The 25,611-nt window shown below is 41.7% G+C and overlaps 1 protein-coding gene across 1 annotated transcript in view; it reads right to left on the bottom strand.

Annotated features, from left to right (window-relative positions):
* The window catches only part of NOX5 (NADPH oxidase 5), a 482,672-nt gene extending 460,863 nt beyond the window's left edge, over positions 1-21,809 (bottom strand). Inside the window, exons 1-2 of the mRNA XM_044076374.1 lie at positions 21,748-21,809; positions 21,223-21,349 (exon numbers count right to left, since the gene is read on the bottom strand). Coding sequence (XP_043932309.1) covers positions 21,223-21,349; positions 21,748-21,809 — 189 coding nt within the window. The remainder of the gene's footprint in view (positions 1-21,222; positions 21,350-21,747) is intronic.
* Positions 21,810-25,611: the final 3,802 nt, after the last annotated feature.

The following is a 25,611-nucleotide window of genomic DNA, read 5'->3' as shown; positions in this document are numbered from 1 at the left end:
ACCTCCCTGGACTATATGAAAAGAGACATGGAAGAGCTCTCTGATCTTGTAGCCCAGGCAGGTATGACCCTAGCCCTGAGTAGCATCCTGCCATCGCCCAGAATGATACCGCAGTACAAGGACAAAATGATTGACTTCAACAATTGGCTAAGCTTCTGGTGTCATTCTAAGGGGATCCAGTATCTGCCTGGGATGACATGGTCGACAGACCATGAAGCTTTGCCAGAGATGGCCTGCACCTGCCGCCCCTGGGATTCCAAATACTAGCTAAGGGTCTTGCTGCCCCTATAGTGCCTTTTTTAGGCAAGTCCAAATAACAAATTCACCACCGTAACAGGAACAGGCAAGCAAAAACTGAGGGTAATGCTACTCAATGCTAGAAGTCTAAATCTCAAAATGCACTCACTTGAGGCACTCCTTGGAGAACATCGATATCTGTGCAGTGACTAAGACCTGGTTCAAGGCTCTAGAGTGCACCCCTGCATTACTAGGCTATAACTCATAACACTTTTCGGCCATCTAACCTGGACCAGAACACCAAAGCTGGAAGTGTGTCCATATTAATTAAGGATATCCACACCTCCAGGCTAGTTGCGTAGCATAATGCATCCGAGGTTATCCAAGTGCAACTAACTCTGGGCAAAACTGCAATCCAAATTGTAGCTTGCTACAGATCCCCCACCATGCCCCAGGATTCCCACTCTTCTTTTCTTGATATAGTGGAAAATATTAGGGTTCAACCAAACACCCTAATAATGGGTGATTTAAACTACCCCACCATTAACTGGGAAAACTACTCATGTACCAACTCCTTCGCTCAACGCTTTCTGGAATTCATAAATTCCAATGCCCTGGATCAAATTATCCACACCCCCACCAGGGCAACAATATCCTAGACCTAGTCATTACCAGCATGAGTGAACATTGTTCCATACCTGAAGTCAGCTCCTCATTGGTCAGATCCAACCATAAGCTAATCACCCAAGATATCTACAACCTGCCCCCACCCACCATTAAGGAAACCACAGTAAACAATTTCTCCAAAGCCAGCTTCATGCTTCTTAAGACATAAGTGGTGAACTTCATGACACCCATGCAGATGGGCAATACAGTTAAGACTGCTGAATCCTACACAAATGCACTCTATAAGCACTTACAGGAGTGCATGGATCCTGCTAACCCAAACAGAACCAAAATGCTATCCTCCAAAAAAAGGAAGGCAACCTGGTGGTCCCCTGCCATAAACAAACTCTACAACAGAAGGAAGAAACTGTTGCAAAAGAGAGTAAAATCCCACGAGTGGAGGAGCTCCCTGGTCAGCCTCAGTAAGGAGCTGAGATCCCTTATAAGATCCTCCAAAGCTAGCTACAAAAACTAATTTCGCCACTGATTCTAAGTGCAAGCACAAATCATTCTATAGCTATGTCAAGAATCTCAATTGCAACACCCAGATCTGCTCTGAGTTACAGCACAACAGCATGTAAATTACAGAACCAACTGATATTGCCAACATCCTGGCAGATAGGTTCAGAGCTAACTTTACCCCCCTCTCACCCCCTAAAGGGCCCATATCTATAAAGGAAGAATGCAGAGTACCTGTAATCACATCTATGCAGGTAAAAGCTGCACTCATTAAAACCAAAAACACAGCATCCATGGGACCAGACAACATCCTAGGCTGCGTTTTACATGAACGTCAGAACGAACTGGCTCCCCACCTAAGCACCATGTTCAGTCATAGTATCACGTCAGGCTTTGTGCCCACTGAATGGCGCATAGCATCAGTTATCCCACTCCACAAAGGGGGAGCCACCACTGATCATGGGAACTATCGGCCTATTAGCTTGACGAGCCTGGTCTGCAAGGCCATGGAACGTATCATCATGGAACTCATAAACAAAGACATTGGTAACCTCCAAACTCTGGACCCCACCCAGTTCGGGTGTGTGAAAGGCAGATCATGCCTTCTGAACCTGATCGATTTCTTTGAGGCAGTCACCAAAGCTGTAGATGAGGGTAAGGTGGTTCACACAGCCTATCTTGTCCTTGCCTAGGCTTTCGACACCATCCCCCATTCTGGAATTTTAGCTAAACTCATTAAACTAGGTATAAATCCCTACATCACAAGATGGGTTGCCAACTGGCTCACTGACAGAACCCACACTGTAAAAGTCGCAGACTCCAAATCTGACTTCAAACCAGTGACCATTGGAGTACCACAGGGTTCAGTCCTGGGACCTCTCCTGTTTGGTATCTACTGCTCTGAAGTACAGGCTAACACAGAAGGCCACTGGCTAATGAAGTTCACATATGACTGCAAACTAGGAGCCATAGTTGAGTCCCCAAATGATGTGAACATCCTACAGAAGGGCCTCACTTTGAAAGATGCCTGGTGTCAGAGGCATGGCCTCAAGCTCAATGCCAAAAAGTGCATTGTCATCCCCTTTGGTAAAAACTCTGTACCCATGAACTACCACATAAAGAGCAGTCTACTTAAAACGCCAAATGTGTGATAAGAGACCTTGGGACCCAGATGGACAGTAGTCTCTCCTTTGATAATCACATCGCCACAGTGGTCAGGAAATCCTTCTATGTGACACACCTCATCACAAAAGGGTTCTCATCCAGGAAAAAAGAGGTCATTGTTCCCCTCTACTCAGTACTCATTAGACCCATTATAGAGTACAATGCCCCTTTTGGAATATACCTCACAAGACATCTGCCTAACATATAAATCTATGTTAAACCTAGAGCTGTTGGATATGCTACAGCTAAAGAAATCCCAATCCCTCCGAGCTACACACTCTAGGGACCTAAACCTTGTCACCACAATAAACAGGACATGCTGGAGGGATAGATTCCTTTTCCAGAGACTTCCTATACTTTGGAACAAGCTACCGATCTATGTCAAGCAAAGTTCCTCATTAGCACTATTCAAGAAAAATCTTGATGAGTGGATGGGAAATAGGAAATACACCCCGGGGATCACTTCTGTGGTTCTGCTCGACAGGGGCATGGGAAATTAACTTTCTTGGATGGCGTAAGCCAAGGAACCTTGTTGACTAGGCTTACTTAAGCCCTTGGGCCGATAGCCTAGTACCTACCTATGAACCTATGAACCTGGAAAGGGCCTTTTCACTTCGGACTCGCAGTTTCTTTTTTGGAAAGTTTTAAAGTAAACTCAATCTCCAGGCTGCAATTGGTGACAGGGCAGGCAGGAGATTGAGGAAGAGCTTTTCATACAGTTTTGTGGTACTGCTGCAAGAAATTAGTAAGACAATATAACATCAACTGTTAAATTTAATTTTGTATTTGACACAGGGAGAGTAGCTGGAAGGGCCATGGGTCTCCCCATTAATATCTCATAGGGGCTCAGTCTCCTTGTATATTTAATGTACTTGTCATACTCATTAGTGCTAAGGGAAGTGCCAACGGCCATTTAAAGGTTTGTTTCAGCACAAATCTGAGATGACTGTGGATGGTTGGGATAGTGAAGACTCAACTTAGAATTAAAAATCTTGCATAGTTCTCTAATCAAGGAATTGTTAAAATGAGTTCTTTGATCACAATTGATAGTACAAAGTACACCAAATCTAGGTATAGATTCAAATACAAGTTTTTTTTACAACTGTTACAGAATCTGTTTTGTGACATTGCTAAGCTTCCACCCATGCCTAAAACATGCAAACCACCACCAATATAAATTCTAAATTACAGACCTTTGGCATCTGAACAAAGTCCAGCTGCCCATTTACAAAAGGTCCACAAATTGGTGGTAAGCATGCAGCCCTAATGTTTGGATTTTTGCTAACATTATATTTTACGCATACTGTACAATTATTAACATACTAAAGTATATGGTATAAGATTGTCTTTTAAGTCATTCCTAGGAGAAAGCAGATAATTAGTCACACACACAATCATGCTCTTCAGCATCCTCAGCAGTAGGTAACAAAGATGCAGGACTTAGAAAAGGACAGCTTATGAGAGAATAGATGGATCAGAAAGAAGTGTAAGTTCATATTTAGTTAAATGTGCAGTCAAGAGGGGTTGAGGTTTTATTTTAAGTAAGAGAGATGATACAGAATGAGGGGCTGCTACTGTAAGATCATGCCCGAGCACCAGTGGCTTGTGCAAGGTCGACTAGAATGGGGCAACAGCCACTGCCCTTAAACATGGTGGAAATTCCTTCACAATAGACTCTAGTGCTGTACTATAATAAGCTAATGGACGATAGTTGTCCCCATGTTTCTGTGCAAGCACTCCCTGAGCAAATCCATTTCTTTCTTGGCAAAATAAAATGAAAGTCTTTCCATAATCCAATAACCCTAAAGCAGAGGCAGTAGCTAAAGCTTGCTTTAAATTCTGAAATGAATTTTCCTCTTTACTATTTCAAAGGCGGGGCTCTGGTGTATTCCAGACCTCCCAACCATTCCGAATTACTCGTTTTTTACCGAGTTTTGGGGTCCAAATGAAGGGGTGCCACGATTCCCGAGTGGCACCCTTCATTTCCGATTTTTTTTTTTGCTTTTTTTAAATTTTCGCACTGTCGGAGCTGACGTCATCATGTGCACAATGACGTCAGCTCCGTCAGGCTACCAGCCAGTCGGAATTGAGCTCAAGGAGCTCACATTTCCAGCTGGCTGAATTGAATTGCAAGCTGGCGGGAATGGGGAACTGCTAGAACAGCGCTGAAACAGCAGTTCGCCGAGCGGGCAGAGTTTGTGAGCAGGGATTAAGCCGGGAACTACTCAGGGCAGAGTTATTAATGGCAGCAATGATGGAGGAGGAACAGGAACTACTCTGTGAGTCAGTGTACACTTTAGGCTGTGGATGTAACAGTGTGAAGTGGTACATACAACAGACGAAAGTAATGGATGTGATGTGATGTCTGGAATAAATAATTAGTAATTGCATTGTTCAGGTTTTTTTTTTTATTTACAGCTTGTTAACCCAGATTGGCTATACTTCTAGAGCTTGTTGTTTCCTCGTGATAGTCCACCAGGCAGAAAAGGAGAGGCACACCTTGACATATAAAAAATGTGTAGTCTGTGTATCTCCAAATTCTCCATAAAAGCATAAAATTTAATCTTCTAAGTCCTGAACTGTGTAAATGATCCTGTCCTCTATCTGTCCAAAAACAAATGTCTTACATTTACTTTATTTTCACTTTTTGTTTTATGTTATTTTGGTCTTTTACAAATACTCAGTTCTAAGCATTTCTTTCATTCATATAGTCCGTGTATTTTTGTGTACTCTTCACATATTACTTTGCCTAATCATCTAGAGTCCACTTGTTGTCATCTTTTAATGACTGTCTACTGCATTTTTTGTAATCATGTCTATTATATCTTTTTCTCTTCATGTTTTTTTAAATAATTGAGATTTGTCTGTTGCTTTTTGCTGTAAGCAGATCTTTTCCTCTTAGGCCTCCACTAACAGTGGGCCATGATAAGAGGATGTTTAAAATTGCAAGACTCCTAGGACAAGTGTGGAATAATACTGACACAATGCTATAGTGAATGTGTGCTAACAGTTGAAAGTTATGCTCTGAGCTTTGTCCAGATTTTTTTTGTACTAAGAGTTGAAAGAGCTATGATGAGAAGTAAGAACATTTCTTTTGTGCTAAGAGTTTAGAGCTATGATAAGAAGTGAGCACACAATTTGTATTCCCCCATTATTGCTTCTGTGCTAACAGTTCAGAGATATGGTGAGTGAGTAGTGAGAACAGAATTTGTATTCCCCCATTATTGGCTTTGTTGTTTGTCCATGTTTTTTGTGTTGAGGTTAAGAGCTATGCTAAGAAGTGAGAAATGAATTCACTAAATGATGGATATTAAGTTTCAGTCTTCCTATTTTTCAGGCAGTTGCTGATTTGGCATAGTGGTATGTTGTTCTGCCTGTAGTGCATAGAGTCCTGGGTTCAAAACCTGCCAGTGAAATGCATGATGGTAACAACATTTTATTCTAGCGACTTTACAAAATTATACAAGCAATGTTTAAAATGTGTCCCTGGTTTTTGACCTTTTGTCCCCCTCCCACCAAAAGAAAATGAAATTGAAAATAAGTGTGAGACGCTGTGCAAGATGCCTATGGCTTACACTGTTGTCATTCTATTTATAGTGTGGGTGTGGAAGCAGACTTTTATGATGGAAAAGTTCTGAATTGGGCAGTTTTGTCATTATTGGTTCATGTGTTTTGTTTCATTGCCTACAGTACAGATTACTGGTAAAATGTTCAAACAATAAATTTAAAATGAGCTCTAACATGTGTGTTGTATTATACAAAGAATATAATTTAATAAAGTCAGGAAGGTGTATAAAGTAAAGAACACATGTATGTTTCTTGTTTTGTGTGCAAGGTGCCAATGATTTGAAAACAGCCCAAAGGTAATCTTTATCCACCACTGGCCAGATGCATTTTCTTGGATGTGGTGTGGGTTTCAATGCTGTTTCAATTAATGTGAGTTTCAAGGGCAAAGAAGTTTTAATGTCAAGCCTATTTTCATTGTAAGACAGTAACAGTATTGCTTTGTTTACCAGATGATGTCTTTTAGTGTTTCTGCATTGTTGTGCTGTAAAATGTAAAAATAAAATCCAAATCATTGTAGAAGTAAAGCAGTATGCATACATTAGTGTTTATGGTAAATGGGGCAAAATAGCCAGGTAACGGGACATTGGAATGGCTGCAGGGGGACTCTGGTGTCATGTTTTGGTTGTCTGTTCTTCAGTTTGCGTTCGAAAGTTGGTATCCCACAATTCCATGGGAGTGGGTGGGGTTACATAATTATGTATGCAAACTAGATGTTAATCAGCATACAGATTTGTACCTATTTTTCATGGGCCTTGTCCAGATTTTTGATGTTTCCAGGTTGAGAGGTGTGGTGTATTCTGTTTTAAAAGATTTGTCAAAGGTTTAGCAATTTCTGCATAATTAGAAATCTACTGTTTGCAATATTCTGTCATACCTAAAAAAGATCTAAGCTGACACTGAGTCGTTGGACATGCGGCTTTAGCTATTGCCTCAATAACAGATGGCAATATCTGCCTGCTACCCTAAGATATCAAATAACCAAGATAACGTACCTGAGATGGCCATAGCTGTAATTTTTTTGACAACTTGTGTCCTTTTTCTGCAAGAATAGTTAAAAGATGTAGGGTATTGTAGATCAATATGATGTATGCCTTTAAGAAGCTTTCTAGGGGCTTGCACAAGTGTATAAATACTGAGCACGTGCGAGCCTGACTGTCATTTTATAGTAAGCTGTTGAGATGTAAGCGTGTATATCTGTGTAGTCTGTCATTAAAGCAGTTCATTTATATTTTGTACTGCTGCTACCCATCCTGATGTGTTTCTATGTAATAAAGCATATAAACGAACTACCCAGCCTATTCATCATCTATACTAGAGAGGGACGAGCGACACGTATCTTGCTGACACTGCTGAAAAGAATCAGATGCTATTAGTAAATCATTTACATACTGCACTAACACGGATCCACCTGAAAGTGTCACATCTTCCAAATCTTTTTTTAAAATTTGAGAAAATAATGAAGGAGATTTAGTGTATCCTTGTGGCAACCATGCTCATGTACATTGCTGTGCCTTATAAGTAAAAACAAACAGAAACTGACTTTTAGGGTGGATAGGTATAGAAAAGAATGCAACACAGATCTGTCACAGAAGGATATTTTGCTGTAGGTTGTATGCAACTCAGTATTGTTGCTGGATTTGGAACCACAGTAAACGTTGGTAATACTGCATTGTTTACAGCCCTCAAATCATGCACACACCTATAAGTATCTTTTCTTGGCTTTTTCACAGGGAGAATACGAGTATTACAAGGGTTTTTAGCTGGCACTATTTTTCTTTGTTGTATCAAGGACCAAATTACAGGTTTGATTCCCTGCTCTGCTTTTGGTTTCAGTGGATACTGTGGAACTCTAGGGAGAGGTTTGGATGGATTTAATTTTAATTTTACTGGTTCTGCAGACTTTAATATACCTATTTCATTAGCATATTTAGACCATATGTTAACAGGTACCTGCTAAAGCAGCTTTTCAACTGTTTGTATGCCTTCAAAACGCTGATCCTCAGCTTCTAAAACTGTTAATACTTCCCCCTCCGATTCTGTTGGAACATCCAAATACACCCCTTCTGGTGTACAGTAAATAGTACAACCCAGTTTGCATAACTTTTAGTTATGTACTCACCATAACTTCAGATGTTTGGGATCCATCTCGCCTACATTCTGAATGATGGGTTCGGAGCCGATCCCTCGGCTCCGACTCGGCACGCTTATGCTATAGAGCGAGGCCTCTTATTGGCTGAGCTTTCTTTATCCCAGGATGCACCACCACTAATCCCCCAGATCTGGTTTGTCCGCATTCATGCACACATGCACAGCTTGTTTATATAACATTGTTAGATGTTTCAAGATGAAACAACAGGATTCGGACCTTCTGATATCCTCTGATCTCCAAGGAAGGGGGAAGGAGGGTGGGTTATTAGGAATGTAGGCGAGATGGATCCCAAACATATGAAGTTATGGTGAGTACATAACTAAAAATGTTATGTGATCCGATCTCGCCTACATTCTGAATGATGGGACAGCGTCCCTAGCACCTAAATCCCGGGTGGCTCATTGGAAAACACTCCTGAGCACTGTGGAACCAAATGAAGCTCGTCCTCTAGATGCCACATCTAATTTGTAGTGAGAAATGAAAGTATGCGGGGAAGACCATGTAGCCGCAGCACAAATGTCACCAATAGAAAGCTTAGAATGAAATGCTACCGAAGTAGCCATAGCCCTTGTAGAATGAGCCTTGACAGTGGTGGAAAGCTCCTGGTTAGAAAAAATATAAGCTTGAGTAATACAGTCCCTGATCCATTTGGCAATAGTGACCTTTGTGACTGCGTTGCCCAATTTGTTTTCTGCAAAGGACACAAACAACTGATCTGTATTCCTTGACTGTTTGGTCCTATCCAAATAAAAACGTAACTGCCTATGGACATCTAGTGTGTGGAAAATAAATTCCGCTTCATTGGAGTATTTTGGGAAAAACACTGGGAGCTCTAATGACTGTTGTAAGCATAAAGTAGAGCAGACTTTAGGAACAAAAGAAGGATTCGGTCTGAGGGAAACTCTGTCTGGATGAAAAACCAAATACGGAGGTTTTACTGACAAAGCTTGAAGTTCTGAAACCCTTCTGGCTTTAGTAATTGCCACTAGGAAAGCTGTCTTCCATGATAGAAACTTTAAATCACAGGTAGCTGCCGGTTCAAAGGGGGAAGAAGTCAAGGCACGTAATACTATATCGAGATCCCATGGAGGTGCAGGATGAGAAACTGGAGGTCTTAATAGAGCAGCACCTTTCAAGAAGGTCTTACACAACCTGTTGCTCATTAAAGGTGGGTCTATGGATTCATGAAAGTTAGAAATTGCTGCCAATTGTACTTTGATGGTAGAAACAGAAGAGCCTTGGTTGAAAAGAGAGGTTAGGAATTTGAGTACTTCTGCTACGGGAGTTGAAATGGGGTCCAGGCCCCAGAGTTGAGCCCATATAGCAAATCTTTTCCATTTGCTAGAATAAAGTTTCTTCGTAGTCTACTTGTGGGCTGAAGACAATATGCGCACTACCTCTGGGTCTAGTGCATGTCTCCTGACTATGGTTGGAAGAGGAGGAGCCAGGCCGTCAGTCTTAATGTGTGTAGGGACTGGTGTAGTAGTCCCGACTGATGAGTCAGTAGGTCTGGGATCTGGTCCAGGAACCATGGACCTTCCAGAGCATGTTTCCGAAGATAGGGAAACCAGACTTGACGAGGCCAGTAAGGAGCAATTAAAATCATCTTGCTCCCTAAGAGAGAAGCCTTCTGAATTACCTTGGGTAGTAGAGGAACTGGAGGGAAGGCATAAAGCAGGCCGGTGGGCCAAGGATGGACTAACGTCCATAGGGCTCTTCCCCGGAGCCGGGGATAGGGAGAAAAAATCCTTGCACTTCGCATTCAGAGGAGTCGCAAAGAGGTCGCAACAAGGAACTCCCCATTCGCTGAAAATCTGTCTTGTAATAGTTATGTTCAGAGACCACTCGTGAGGAGAGAGAATGGTCCTGCTCAACCTGTCGGCGACATTGGATTTGCCCGGTATGTGAGTTGCCACTAGGAAGCGATTGGTTGAGATTGCCCATTCCCAGACCCTCATCGCTTCTCTGCAAAGAGGATATGATCTGGTCCCTCCCTGCTTGTTCAGGTACCAGACAACTGACATGTTGTCTGTGTGAACAGCAATTACGCCCTGAGGGAGGTAACAGTGAAGGGCTTGAAGGGACAGGAGTACTGCTCTCATCTCTAGGATGTTGATGTGGAGAGAGGTCTCTTCCGGATGCCATTTGCCCTGGACTGACCTGCCCAGGGAATGCCCCCCCACCCTGTCTGGGAGGCGTCCGTGGTCAACGTGGCTGCCGGAGGAGGAAGAGCAAAGGGTCGTCCCTGATCCAAATTGGAAGACACTAGCCACCAGCGAAGGTCTCGTCTGCAAGATTCTGTGATCCATATTAGATGATTGAGAGGGAGTTCCTGAAAGGACCATTGAGTTGAGAGAAGCCACTGGAGGATTCTCATGTGTAACCTTGCCAAGGGAACTAGCAGAACTGTGGCAGACATCGATCCCAATAGTTGCAAGACCATTCTGGCTGGGGCTTTGGACTTGGGGAGTAGGGCTTGAACCTGATTTTGTATGATCTGAATTCTGTCTGCAGGTAGATAGACCCGCATCTGGTTTGAATCTATCTCTGCCCCTATGAATTTTATCCTTTGAGATGGCAGTAATACAGACTTTGGCCAATTGAAGGTGATTCCTAGGGAATTGCCCAGTGATGTTGTGGCCTGCAGGCTCTGTAGAAGTAGATGCTTTGAGGTGGCAGTTAGAAGCCAGTCATCTAGGTACGGAAACACCTGGAATCCTAGACTCCTCAAGTGAGCAGTCACTACTGCCAAGCATTTGGTGAACACCCTGGGGGCTGTGGTGAGAACAAAGGGCAGCGCACGAAACTGAAAATAACTGCTTCCTAGGCTGAAGCGCAAGTGTCTCCTGGACGTTTGATGTATTTTGATATGGTAATACGCGTCCTTGAGGTCTATGGAGCACATCCAAACACCTTTCTCCAACAACGGGAGAATGGTTTGTAAAGTGACCATTCGGAACTTGGACTTTTTGACTGAACGGTTTAGGGTGCTTAGGTCCAAAATGGGCCTCAAGTCCCCGGTCTTTTTTGGCACTAAAAAGAATCTTGAGTAAGTCCCTAATCCGATCTGGTCTGCGGGGACCGGTTGGATGGCTCCTTTTTGCAGCAGTTTTGAAATTTCTATGGCTGCGGTATCCCGTTGACTGGGTGGCGGGCCCGGGATTCTTTTGGACTGAGGGGGGGGACAACAGAATGGGATGGAGTAACCTCCAGCGATAATTCGAAGCACCCATCGGTCCTGAGTGATCCTTTCCCAGGCCTTTAGGTGCTTTGAAAAACGACCCCCGACTGGCTCCGGAGCAGCACAGCCAGGCAATCCCTCAGGGACTATGAAAAGTTGAGGAGCCACGAAAGGACTCGCGGTCTCCAGTGTTGCGGGGGCCTCTGCCACCTCTGGGACGGCGTCTTCCTGATGAATTTCCCCCTCCTCTGCCTCTGGAGGGGAAACCTTCCTGCTGAGAGGGGTAAGACTTCTGCGATCTCCGGAACCACATCTTCCCTCCTCTTTTAGCCTTGGAATAAGGCCGAAAGGGAGTGGAAAATCATGCCCCTACGGCAGTCAGAGTCTTACCCTCCTGTTCACAGCAGGTCAGTGTGTCTTTCACCTTGGGCCCAAACAGGGAGGACCCATCAAATGGGGCGTCGGCGAATAAAGACTTGAAGGCCTCCGCAAAATGACACAGGCGAAGCCAGGCTTGTCTCCGTAGCGCAATGCCTGTACCCGCCGCGCTACTCGCCCCCTCGGCCGCATACGAGATGAGCCTCATGGACGAGTTCGAGATGGATGACATCATAGCCAGCTGAGATCCAACCGTCTGGGCCAGATCCTCAGGCAGGTTACCCAAGAGGGTATCGGATAGCTCCTTAATCAGATCCCTCTGGAATCTCGTAAAGTGCGTTAGGTAGTTCAGAGACCTCAAAGTAAAGGCCGCTGAACTAAGGGTGCGCTTACCGTACCGATCCATGCTCCTAGACTCCTTATTAGGAGGATGGATGGACGTAGAAGCCTCTGCTACATCCTGCTGTGTAGCAGATGCCACCACCATAGCATCCACAGCCACACCTTTCGTGAGGAACTCTCTATCTGGGGGTGCTGAAAGAAATTTGTTTGGACGAGCGGGCACCGGTTCCACAGAGTCCGGGTGTTCCCACGCCCTTCGACAGATCAAGTCCAAGAGCTCGTCGAAGGGCGGAGACACCCAGGAGGCGGAGGGCTGAGCCCCGAAGGCCTTCAGGAACACCGACTCATCAGCAGACGGAGGTTTGGACTGCCAGCCGCCTCGTTGTTTTAGGGCTTCAAGGATGTCTGCAAAGGAGACATCATCCGAGGACGACTTGGGGGACCCCTCTGCATCATCGAGATCGGTGTCAGATGTCAAAGACTCGTCAGGGGAGTCAACGTGCTTCCTCTTGCATGTTTTCTTCCTGGGAGGTTCATCCGAAGAGGCTTCAGAAGGACCTCCAGGAGGGGGAGAAACCCCAGCGGGGGTAACCTGAGGCCCAGGGGCTCCGCTGTCTGCTGACAGGGGAACTGCCAACGACCCAGTCTCCAAGAGTAGGGAAGGAGCTGGGGAAACTGTGGAGGTGGCCAAAGAAGATTTGGCTAGAGCACTCCTCATAGCCCTGAAGGCGCGACCACCAGAATCCTGGGAAGGTCCCCCCTCCGTGGCCACGACAGTGGATGGTACTCCCACCGCCGATGCACCAAGAGGAAGACTTGGGACCGAAGGCATCAATCCCGAAGCCTCCCCCCCAGGGCCGAAGGAAGAAGTCCGTGCACTGAACTCTGACCCAGGAGCCGGAGTCGGAGCAAGGGTCGGGTCTGACCCTAACACCTCCACTGGTTCCACCAACACCTGCTCCAACGGTGCCGAAGCTGTTGGAAGAGGAAGAACTGTAAGGGAGTGGACCATCGGCTCCGAAGCCAACTGGGCTGGAGCCGAAACCATCTTTTGGAACACCGGAGACTGGAAGAGTCGAAGGAGTACCCTGTCGATGTCCGAATCAGACATCCTGGAAGATCTCGAGGATACCGATCGGGCCCGAACCGATTTCTCCATCGGCTCCGAAGGGCCTGGGGACCGGCTCCGAAAGGACTCCACAATTATCGGCTCCGAGGAAAGCTTCAGTGAAATTTCCCTCGGCGCCGATAAGGCCTTCGGCTCCGAGGGGGAAGTGTCTGAGCCGATGACCCTTATCGGCTCCAATATCAGTGGAGCCGATGAGGGTGACCCGCCTCTCGATGCTCCAGACCTTGGCTCCGAAAACAGAGGGGTCGAGGTAGGAGGCATCGAGGCAGACCGTTCCGACCTCGGCTCCGAAGTCCGTGGAGCCGATGGAGAAGTCTGCTTGCCTTTCTTAGCCATCGGCTCCGACTGACTGGTCGGAGCCGACGCTTTCCTCTTCTTAGAAGAAGGAGAAGAAGATAAAGCCTCCTCGAAAGAAGGCTTGATTAATCCTCTAAGGATTAATTTGTTTTTCCTCTCCTGGAGGACTCGAGAGGAAAACGCATGGCCCACACTGCAGGATTCTTGGAGATGTTTGGCGCCAAGACAATAGACGCACGAGGAGTGGTCGTCCGTAATGGACATTTTAAACCCACACCTCATGCACTTCTTAAAACCGGATGGTTTATGTTCCTTAGACATAGTTATAAAAACAGAAACAACAGTAAACTTTAAACAGCTTAGGTCACAGGTACAATAATTATGTCAAAAAATATATATACTGAAAAGAGAAACTTTTCCTTTTTTTTTTTTTTTTTTTTTTTTTTTTTTACACAGTAAAGAAAAAGGAAGAAAAGCAAGGAGGGTCAAGACCCTCTAACTCAAATGGGTACTTGACCCACACACAACCACTAAAATAGTTAGAACAGGGGAAGGCCCCTCTGACTGAAAGGAATCTTCTCTGACAGGAAATTTACAGCAAAAATCAATAAAACACCAAGAAACACACTCATACACAAAAAATAGCCATTAAAACAGCTTTTGGGTAGAAAAAAAGAAAATTTCTGACAGGAAAAGATACTATTAATATAGTACTTAGCCCAGCCAATGTTGAGACCACGTCCAAGCTCTGTAAGCGGCAAACGAGATCTGGGGGATTAGTGGTGGTGCATCCTGGGATAAAGAAAGCTCAGCCAATAAGAGGCCTCGCTCTATAGCATAAGCGTGCCGAGTCGGAGCTGAGGGATCGGCTCCGAACCCATCATTCAGAATGTAGGCGAGATCGGATCACATAACATCAGGTCTTTCCTTAGCAAATTTACTGGTGCAGTAGTACTCAAAAGAAAAGAATGCCTTTCTCTAATCAATACTAAAGAAATGGGTATATGTTCTGAAATAAGATATGTAACAGTAGCATTTGTTACTCCAACTGCCTTCACTTTATGTTTTGATGCTGGTATCTGACTATCTGAGGTAACTTTTAATACTGGCCTAGTGGCTCCAGTGTCCACCAGGAAAGGATTTTTTTTTTATTTATTTCTGCCTTAACACAGGGACTCTTTTGGTCTATTGTCAGCAAAGGATCAGGATTTAGTTTTGTTTTATTACGCTGACAAAATCAGTCTGGTGATTCCTGACTCCTTTCAATTTGAGGAAATGCAGCATTGTTATAATTTGGCTGCCATGTAGTCCAGGTGTCTTGGACTCTCAGCATTCACTTGTGTGGGCATTCTCCTCTCCAGTGTCCTGCTTTACCACAATTGAAGCAAGATTCATCAGATGAGGCAGTAGGGGCACTGCCAGCTCATTGTTGCCAACCAGTTGCACCTCATTCCCCCCAACCAGCATTCTTACTAAATCCCCTAACAATTCCTTTCCCCTTTTCTCTGCCTCTGCAACATCTGCTTGCCAACATCTAGCTGCTTATTTGCAAAGTTAACAGCATATCCTCAGTATCCTTTCTCTGTTTTTCCTGATACTCAGTACAGTGATTTGCAGCACTTAATAAGGATTCCAAGTCCTTTTCCTGTCAGTCTATAAACACTTGTTTTATTTGATTTTGTACAGGGGCTTGCAAACCCTGCACAAAAGCAGCTGCAATAGCTGGCTTAGCTTGTTCTTCTGGGTCTGGTATTCTTGAATGTCTAGCAAACACTGCTTTGAGATGATTCAAATATTCTGCAAGGACTTCTCCTTTATTTTGCTTATGTGCTTGTATCATAGACTAATCTGTCTTAACTTGACACACTTCTGTAATTTGATTTAACAATCCTATTCCTTAGTCTATTAGTACATTTCCTGTAAGAATAAAATCTGTTATTTCAGTCTTCTCATGTAACTGTTTTCTTACTTAATCTGAAGTAACTACCCAAAGCAGCTAGTTTAAATCTGTCAAAGTAGGGTTGTAACATTCTATTATAGTTTTTAATTTCTCTTTAAACCTTAATGGATCCTTTCTAATATTTGGAAAACTTTTAGACATAGTATGCACATCAGCAGGGATCCAAGGATGATGCTTAAGCTCTCTATTATTGGCCCCCCCCAAATTTTTTTAAGACGTGCCAAAAGATCCTCTCCAGAGGCAATAGCCTCTTGTCCTACTCTATCATGTGAGCACATGTGATGAGCCACAGAAGTGTCAAATAGTAGTGCTGCTGTTGGAGAGGTAGAAGCTTACTGAAAATGAAAGAAGAAGAAGAAGAAGGAGAAGGAGAAGAAGAAGAAACCTCCTCAACTGCAGATGCCTGTATTGAAGATGAGTGTTGAACAGGGGAACTAGGTTGAGATGTGACAGTACCATGTTGACCTGGTGTCCAATGGACAATTGTCCGAAATGCAGGTGTCTGAAAAACAGCAGACTCTTGTACAGGAGCCACTTATACATATCCATATGGGGGTGAGGGTGCAGTAGCTACTTGAATAGTATTATCCTCTTTAGAAGTCTTTGTTTTTTGGCCATCCCCAGTTTCTTTCAAACCTTCCAAGACAGGATAAAGGGATCCCTTTTTACTGGTCTATATTGCCTTTTAGACCTCTTTTACCTGTTGTTGTAGCAACTTTTTATTTAGCATCCTGTAATCCCTTTAATGCTGACTCCTTTTCCCTTTTAAGAGCTTCAGTATACAAAGTATAAAATGTTGCCATTTGTTCCCCATATACTTTGTTTTTCTTTTTCTCCAAAATACACTTTAATTTCACTAATATATCCTTATCATAAGTTCCATTTAATGGAAATACTTCACCAGGGCAATTTTTAGTAAGCTGAAATCACTCATTCAAATACAACTTTCCTTTCCATAATTATGATACATAAAATATGCAGCTGTTCCCTTTACAGGGATTTGATCCTGCTTGCTTAACTTTGTTCCCATTTTCCCCAATAAGACTTACCTTGTAGATTCTGGATCCTGGAAACCTACATCAATTCACACACCATTCAGTGAGGGAATGGTGTGGATTCTGTTATTGAGCAATGACACAGGAAGGTTTTGATCAGCCTTTTCCCACAACACCCCCTTGCTTTCGCCCCATCACGAGCTCAAAATTTACAGATCCAGCATTGCAATCAGGATAACAGAGTGGATAGGTACTGTGTCCAGAACTAGCCACTCTTTTGGACCCTCTGAGAGTACTTTTACACAGTCACACCTACGTCCCAACATGCTATGGGCTTATGAACTTGATTTACCAAAACCATACCTATGTCCTAGCATGCTATAGGCTCATGAACTTGATTTACCAACAGACACACCTATGTCCCGACATGCTGTAGGCTCATGAACTTGATTTACTAACACACACACACACACACACACACACACACACATACACACCTATGTCCCAACATGCTATAGGCTCATGAACTTGATTTAACTTTAACTTTTTTCTGTCTCTCTTTTTACTCATACATTAAACAACATAAAACATATCTCATGCCTCTTACCATTTAGTCTTGAAGGTACCGTCCTCAACACAAGATGCCTCGTGTTAATTTTCCCTTTTTATTGTATGCGCTAACATATTAATATACTTTTAGTTATTTTCTTTGGGGTTTTCCCACTATTACTTTACATATACCTAACAAGCAAACTCAGTCATTTAACAAAACAGTTATTCATTCATTCAGTTCTTTTAACTGCAATTACCTCAGAGAGAAAAAAACATTTCCCAAAAATCCATTTTCTCCATTTAGTCTAGCAACAGTTTGCACTGGCTGAATAATTAGGTATCTGAATCTCTGACTATCCCATACAAAACAGTGTGGAATTCACAGAAGAGCTTTATTATGCTGGACCCTTGTCATTTATTTCACACTGCCCTGCAGCAGTACCACAGTTCAGAATCCGATTCATGGCAGCAAAATGTTAAAGTTCACAAATAAATAACAAAGAGTTTTACCTTTTAGTCTTGAGTCAAGAATAACACTTTAGGATGTGCAAAAGTACTGGTGTATTCCATAAACAGCACTGAGAGACTGCCTACCAAGATTTTCAAATCAGTCTCAAAGAGCAAAGGAAAAACACTACATATATATATACTTTTTCTTATCAGTTTCATGCATGCAGAACTTTGATGTTGCATTACTTTTAAAGAATCAATGTATTTAAAAATGTCCTCATTCCTTGTGATTCTCTTAGAGCTTTTCTTGAACACTTGACAAATGTGCCTTTTTAAAATATAGACCATCTGGTCTAAGAATTCATCTTTTAACCTTATAACATTCAGTACGAGTACACACTATTTTACAGACATCCTTACAAAAACTCATCCCCCAGCCTGAGAAGATCAGAGAGTACTGATAATCTGGATTCAAAAGATTCCTAGCACATTTTTTTCTTTATTAGCATTCTGAAACTAGGCTCTTTAAGCATAGTACTTACTTTGCCTTTAGCTATCTGTCAGTATAAACAAAGAGAGTGCAATTGTAAGACACTTGAAATATAAAGTTACAATTTATGTGAAACTATATTTTGCATAATCATGCATCTATTTTTCATTTTTTTCTTTTGGCATAAATGTATTATAACACTTTATTTGAGTCATGAAGAAATGTCAAGTTAATATGCATTTTGTGAATAATAATCATGTGGCATAATATATTTCCATAGCACTAGGATTCAGTTATGTCAGATATAGGTTCATAGGTAGGTACTAGGCTATTACCCCTAGGGCCTACATAAGCCTAGCCAAAAAGGTACCCTGGCTTTTGCCACCCAAGAAAATTATTTTCCAGTACCACTGTCGAGCAGAGCCACAGAAGTGATCCCCGGGGTTAAATTCCTATTTCCCATCCAATCGTCAAGATTCTTCTTGATGAGTGCTAATGAGGAGCTTTGTTTGATATAGATAGGTAGTTTGTTCCAGAGTATGAGAAGTCTCTGAGACAGGAATCTATCCCTCCAGCATGTTCTGTTTATTGTGGTGACAAGGTTTAGGTCCCTAGAGAGTGTAGCTCAGAGGGATTGGGATTTTTTTAACTGGAGCATGTCCAACAACTCTGGGATTGACATAGCTTTTTATCTTAGGCAGAGATCACCTCTGAGTAGGCGATATGCGACGGAGTAATGCTGGAGATTTTTGAGACAGTCTGAATAGGGCATCTATTTGAGGCCAGTAATCCACTTTGTGAGGTATTTCTGTGGTCTTTCCAATTGTTGTAGATGTCTTGTGAGGTACATACCAAAAGGGGCGTTGTACTCTATAATGTCTAATGAGTGATGAGTAGAGGGAAACAATGACCTCTTTTTTCCTGGATGAGAAACCTTTTGTGATGAGGTGTGCCACATAGAAGGATTTGATGACTACTGTGGCGATGTGATTATCAAAGGAGAGACTACTGTCCACCTGTGTCCCAAGGTCTCTTATCATACTTTTGGTGTTAAGTTTACTACCGCCTATGTGGTAGTTCATGGATACAGAGTTTTTACCAAAGGGGATGACAATGCACTTTTTGGCATTGAGCTTGAGGCCATGGCTTTGACACCAGGCATCTGTCTCAGTGAGGCTCTTTTGTAGGATGTCCACATTGTTAGGAGTTTTGATTGTGGCTCCTAGTTTGCAGTTCTCTGTGAACTTCATTAGCCAAAGACTGTCTGTGTTACCCTGTACTTCAGAGAAGTAGATACCAAACAGGAGAGGACCCAGGACGGAACCCTGTGGTACTCCACTTGTCACTGGTCTGAAGTCGGATTTGGAGTCCGCTACTTTCACAGTGTTGGTTCTGTCAGTGAGCCAGTTGGCAATCCATCTTGTGGCATAGGGATTTATACCTAGTTTAGTGAGTTTATCTATAATTCCAGAGTGGGAGATGGTGTCGAAAGCCTTCGCAAGATCTAGATAGGGTGTGTAAACCACCTTACCCTCGTCTACAGCTTTGGTGACTGCTTCAAAGAAGTCTATCAGGTTTAGGAGACATGATCTGCCTTTTACAAACCCAAACTGAGCGGGGTCCAGAGTTTGGAGATTACCAATGTCTTTGTTTATAAGTTCCATGATGATACGTTCTATGGCCTTGTAGACAGGCTCATCAGGCTAATGGGGCTGTAGTTCCCGGGGTCCATGGTGGCTCCCCCTTTGTGGAGTGGGATAACCATTGCTGTGCACCATTCAGTGTGCACAAAGCCTGAGGTGAGGCTATGGTTGAACATGGTACTTAGGTGGGGTGCCAGTTCACTCTATAGTTCATGTAGAACACAGCCTGGGATGTTGTCAGGTCCCATGGATGCTGTGTTCTTGGCTTTGAAGAATGTGTTTTTTACCTGTGCAGCCGTGATTACAGGAACTTTGCATTCTTCCAGTATAGAGACGGGCCCTTTAGGGGGTGAGAGTGGGGTAAAGTTAGCGCTGAACCTATCTGCCAGGATGTTGGCAGTATCAGTTGGTAATATATATTTAGTGCCATTGTACTGTAATTCAGAGCAGATCTGAGTGTTGCCATTGAGATTCTTGACATAGTTATAGAATGCTTTGTGGTTGTCTTTAGAATCAGTGGCAATTTTGTTTTCGTAACTAGCTTTGGAGAATTTTATGAGGGATCTCAGCTTCTTACTGAGGCTGACCAGGGAGTTCCTCCAATCATGGGATTTTACTCTTTTTTTTTTTTGCAACAGATTCTTTCTTCTGTTGTAGAGTTTGCTTATGGCAGAAGATCACCAGATTAGCTTCATTTTTTTGGAGGATAGCATCTTAGTTCTGTTAGGGATAGCACGATCCATGCACTTGTGTAAGTGCTTATAAAGTGCAATTGTGTAGGATTCAGCAGTCGTACCTCTATTGTCCGTCTGCATGGGTGTCGTGAAGTTTGCCACTTCTGTCTTAAGAAGCGTGAAGTTGGCTTTGGAGAAATTTTTAAGGTAGTTTCCCTAATGGGGGTTGGGGACGGGATGTGGATGTCTACGGTGATTAGCTTGTGGTTGCATCTGACCAATGAGGAATTGACCTTTGGTGTGGAACACCGGTCACCAATGTTGGTAATGACCAGGTCTAGGATATTGCTGCCCCTGGTGGCGGTGTGGATAAGTTGATCCAAGGCGTTGGAATTTATGAATTCCAGAAAACATTGAGCAAAAGAGTTGGTACGAGTAGTTTTCCCAGTTTATGGTGGGGTAGTTGAAATCACCCATTATTAGGGTGTTGGGTTGTACCCTAATATTTTCCAGTGTATCTAGAAATGAGAAGTGGGAATCCTGGGGCATGGTGGCGGAATCTGTAGCAGTCTTGCCCAGAGTTAGTTGCTGCCATACTATTCAAAAAAATGCATTTTTGTAGAAAAATAAAATGTGTAATTATCTTTTATATGACCACTGACAGTGTTATCTTACAAAGTACTGACCATAGGTTCATAGGTTCATAGATCTGTAAGTGTTAAGGCAGTCTGTTCTTTATGTGAGATGTTCACATTCAAACAATAATCATTTCTTGGACAAACATGGGCTTGCAGTTTTTTATAATATTTTGTATTTTACAGAAATTCTGCACTTTCCAATATTACCATATTAAAACTACCTTATAAACTCATTCCAAGCAGAAACATACCTCTTTCACTTTCAGTGCAGCTTTGAACTCCTCCAGGTCAATTTTCTTGTCTTCACCAGCAATGCTTTCAAATTGTTTAGTAACCCATTCCAGCCATTTAACATTATCATCATCCATATTTGCAATGCTGTAAAACATAAAATGATTACACATAACTTTCTAGGGTTACTTATTTAAAAGGTACTTTAAAAAAAATGGAAAAAATAACAACAAATCACTGTGGCCCTTTTCTAGCAAAGTTGTCTCTGTCACCAAACCATTTATCATATTATATAGAATGATGGACTATAGTTATACTTTTTAAGTAATGAAAATGAACACATTGTTTAGAGATGACAAGAGGTAATGTTTAACTTTCAGTTAAACTTAGAGAACCTTTTTGGAAGTACAACTTATAATACAAATAGTACTATACCCCATAAGCCTAGCATTTTTAACCCCCCCCCCCCTATACATCCACAGCTGAAAATTTTGGAATTAAGAATTGAAAGGAAGATTAGACAAGTAAACAGACATTATACTTACATTCCCAACCTTGAAACAGCTGAACTGGATTTACTCACCAAACTCAGCCATAATTCTAACATTCGAGTTATGGAACCGGACAAGGGTGGGGGTATAGTTCTTATGGATAAAATTGTGTACAAAGGGAAAATGAATAGTATTTTACACAATGAATTTAGATATAGGCCTGCTTCTATCAATGAGATTAATATATCATATAAAAAGATTGATTTGGCTATCAAAGATTTATTTGACCAAGGAGTCATTGATTTCAGTATTTATTGGTATCTTGAGAACAAAACTCCCAGGGTACCCTCTATATTTGGGGTACCCAAAGTACACAAGGATATCCAAGATCCCCCACTTAGGCCTATAGTAGCTGCACAGGGTTCCAAGATATCCCCTTTATCTAAATTCCTGGACTGGAAACTTAAACATCTGTGGGGCAAAGAACACCACTTACTCAAAGATTCTTGGGAATTTTGGGGCAAAATTACCCCTGAATTATATTCCCCTGATTTAACCTTCCTCACCATAGATGTTGTGGATCTCTTCTCGGTAATACCACACGACAAGGGCTTAACTTGGCTAGAGGAAGCCCTGAGAAAAAAATCCAGGAGCAAGTGAGAATTATATTTTTTTTGGTGATGGAATTGGCAGAATTGGTTTTAAATAACAACTTTCTGTATTTCTCAGGGGAATATTTCAAACAAATTTCTGGTGTTGCTATGGGGGCTAACTGTGACCCCACCTATGCAGATATAGTCCTATCTGTTTGGGAAAGTAAATATGTATTCAATAGTGTATATAGTAAATATTGGACCTTTTATTCACGATTTTTGGATGACATTTGTATTTTTTGGACTGGTACAATCAGTATGCTGGAGGATGTTATCAAATATTTAAACTCCTGCACAGATTTTTTGAATTTTACATACCAAGTCTCCAAGGGCAAGGTCAATTACCTGGATGTGACTCTGAGAGTAGAAGATGAAGGTTTCCAATCTACAATATATAGGAAACCTACTTTTTCTAATAGTTACATCAGGTTCACTAGTTCGCATCCAAGACACCAAAAGAAGGGCATAGTCAAGGGACAGTTTGTCAGAGCATCACGTATGACATCTGACAACCTTGACTATGCACAGGAATGTTTAATGTTAAGTAAGTTGTTCCGGGAGAGGGAATACACTCAAGAGTTTATTGAAAATATTAGTGAAGAAGTCAAGGATGGCAGGGAAACTGTATACAAGCCCATCCTTAGCACAGGCAATGTGCCAAAACTTTCCGTTGTTGGTGAAGTTCATGGTCTAAATGAAGGTTACAATACAGTATTCGTTACCGATTACAGTGCCAATTCTGGTGTTATCAAAAGAATAGTAGAAAAAGAATGGGGGTACTTTTGTGACATTACAGATCTTACTAACCTAAAAGGGAAAACTATGAGAACAGTCTTTCATAAGGGGAGAAATATCAAAAACATATTGGAGCAAGAAACAGGGATGAAGGTATTTTCCAATCAACGTAGAGGCACATACAGATGCGGGGCTTGTGCACAATGTAAATATATAGCACATACAGATAAAAATTACATTTCAGCTAGAAATAGATGGATTACTGCATCCAACTACTCAAATTGTAACATCCAAGAGCTAATATATTTAAGTATGTGCCAGGTTTGCCAAGGGTTTTATGTAGGAAAAACGGAAAGACACTTGAAGCGTAGGATATATGAACATCTATATGAAATACAAAAACATAATCCTAGTAACGCTTTATACCAACATACCCTGACATGCAAACAAGCCAAATTCATATTTTTTGTACTTGAGACACAGCACAGGGACAACAGAGGGGGTTCATGGGAGACCAGATTAGAATACCAGGAAACCTATTGGCAGGTTTTGTTATAAGCCAATAGATTACCTGGTATGAATAATAATATATCCATTGAACCATTACTAAGGTTGAAAGCTGCTAAATTGTAAACTCCATGTATATAGAATTAACTGCTATATCAAATGGTTTGCAATAACTTTTTTTAAAAAAAAAAAACTTTTTTATATTCACATAAGTTTTTATTAACTATTATATGATGGATGAGTATCATATTTATATATATATATATATATATATATATATATATATATATATATATATATTAATAATGTATTTTTAAACATTAAGTTCTTATCTTATAAACAATTTTTATACAGTATGTCAATTGAACATGATATAAATTATACATAGTACATATGGGTCCTAGTTTCTCAGACTTTAAGGATCAGTTACTTTGATACTAGGTATTTTTAGAACATATAGCTTTAAAATCCAGTTAGAAGGTTTTTAATTGATGTAATTGAACACTATATATATTCTGTTTGTGTAATGAATTCTATATCTGAAGAAGTCGGGGAATTACACTGACGAAAACGTTGTATCAGTTTTTATTGACGTTAATAAATTGATTGTGGTTGTGGTCTCTCTACTAACTGATTCTGGTTCTGTGTCGTGGTTTTTATCAGTAGAGGCTCCGGTTGTTTTCTTAACTTTCAGTCCATACTGTTGTTTGTGTTTCTTTTTAATAAGGATTTCTATATTGTGACTGCATGCCTCTGATTATTACAGTGCAAGCTTATAATCTATAAGTTGTAAAACCACAAGGTGAAATAACCAAGCTGCTAGGTGGAACTCCTTTCAAGGAAACAAAACCCAATAACGAATGATAAAAGGAGAACCAACCACAAAGGAAGCCAGAAAACTCAAATCAGATTGTCTGATGAAGCGTAGGATTTCCTACGCGAAAGCGCCTACTTTTTGTGAACATAATAAATGTTGGATTATTTTACGATATCATTGCAGTTTTCTATCTTCCTTCGTGGTTGGCTCTCCTTTTATCATTCGTTAATCTATAACTTGTGTGATTGTGTCCCTTGAAGTCTTGTAGCAGACTTTGCATAAAACAGAAGTCCCTGGTTCTAGAGCCTTATGTTGATACATGTGCACCTGAATTTTACCATGGGGAACTCTGATAAGGCCTTCATGTTACCCACCCATATTACCCCCTCCCTGTATACAATGAATTATACAGACTCCCCACCTCTCTTGTAATTATTATCATGAATTGATTAACACTACCACTCAGACCATTCACAACCAAATATTTCCTGCTTGAATACAATTAGTAGTAGTCCTGATTATTTTTCCTTCTCCAGCAATCATGAATATTACAACAAATTATCCAAAACTACATGTATCACACACTGTACAATGGCTCACTACTACAGCATTAGTAAATTATTAGAATAATGCCAAATTTGTCACTCGGTGCACTCTTCAGCACTGTATATTTTCATGTCAATACTCCTCCTCCTCTCCAAGTTGTGGTAATTGTTTTCCTAGTATAATCTGTAAGGTAGAGTTTTATCTTACAGGAGGCACCAAGTTTGTTTGTTTGTTTGTGTTTTTTTTTACTTGAGTCAGATGAAAATCAGATTTCAAATTTTCATCATTTAAGATCTCCAGAAGTTTTATCTGGGTTACAAGTTCAGTTTTGGTACAGTTGGAAGAGGTTATTTTTAACATATTCTTCTTGTAGGGAATTGCTTAAGGGTATATAGAAATAGTTTAGATTTTGTGGGGTTTAGGAGAAACTGGCAGTTTGACACAGAGGTTTAAAACAATCTCCTTCTAGGCTTAAATCCTGTAGCACTCCTGCATTTGATTCAAACTGCCACCATTTGCTTACTGTGCAACTCTGAGCAAGTCACTTAACCAGATATTGCACCTGAGTTACCCGTGAAAAAGGACTGTGTGTTCAGTGGGCCTACCTGGTTAACAAATGGATATTATTATCAGTAGTAATATTCACTATGAATCATGGAT

This window comes from Protopterus annectens, chromosome 7.part0, assembly GCF_019279795.1.
Source record: "Protopterus annectens isolate FY-2018-M chromosome 7.part0, PAN1.0, whole genome shotgun sequence".
In the NCBI taxonomy this organism is placed as follows: Eukaryota; Metazoa; Chordata; order Ceratodontiformes; family Protopteridae; genus Protopterus; species Protopterus annectens.
The sequence above is the reverse complement of the archived record's forward strand: the minus strand, read 5'-3'. Positions and strand labels throughout refer to the sequence as shown.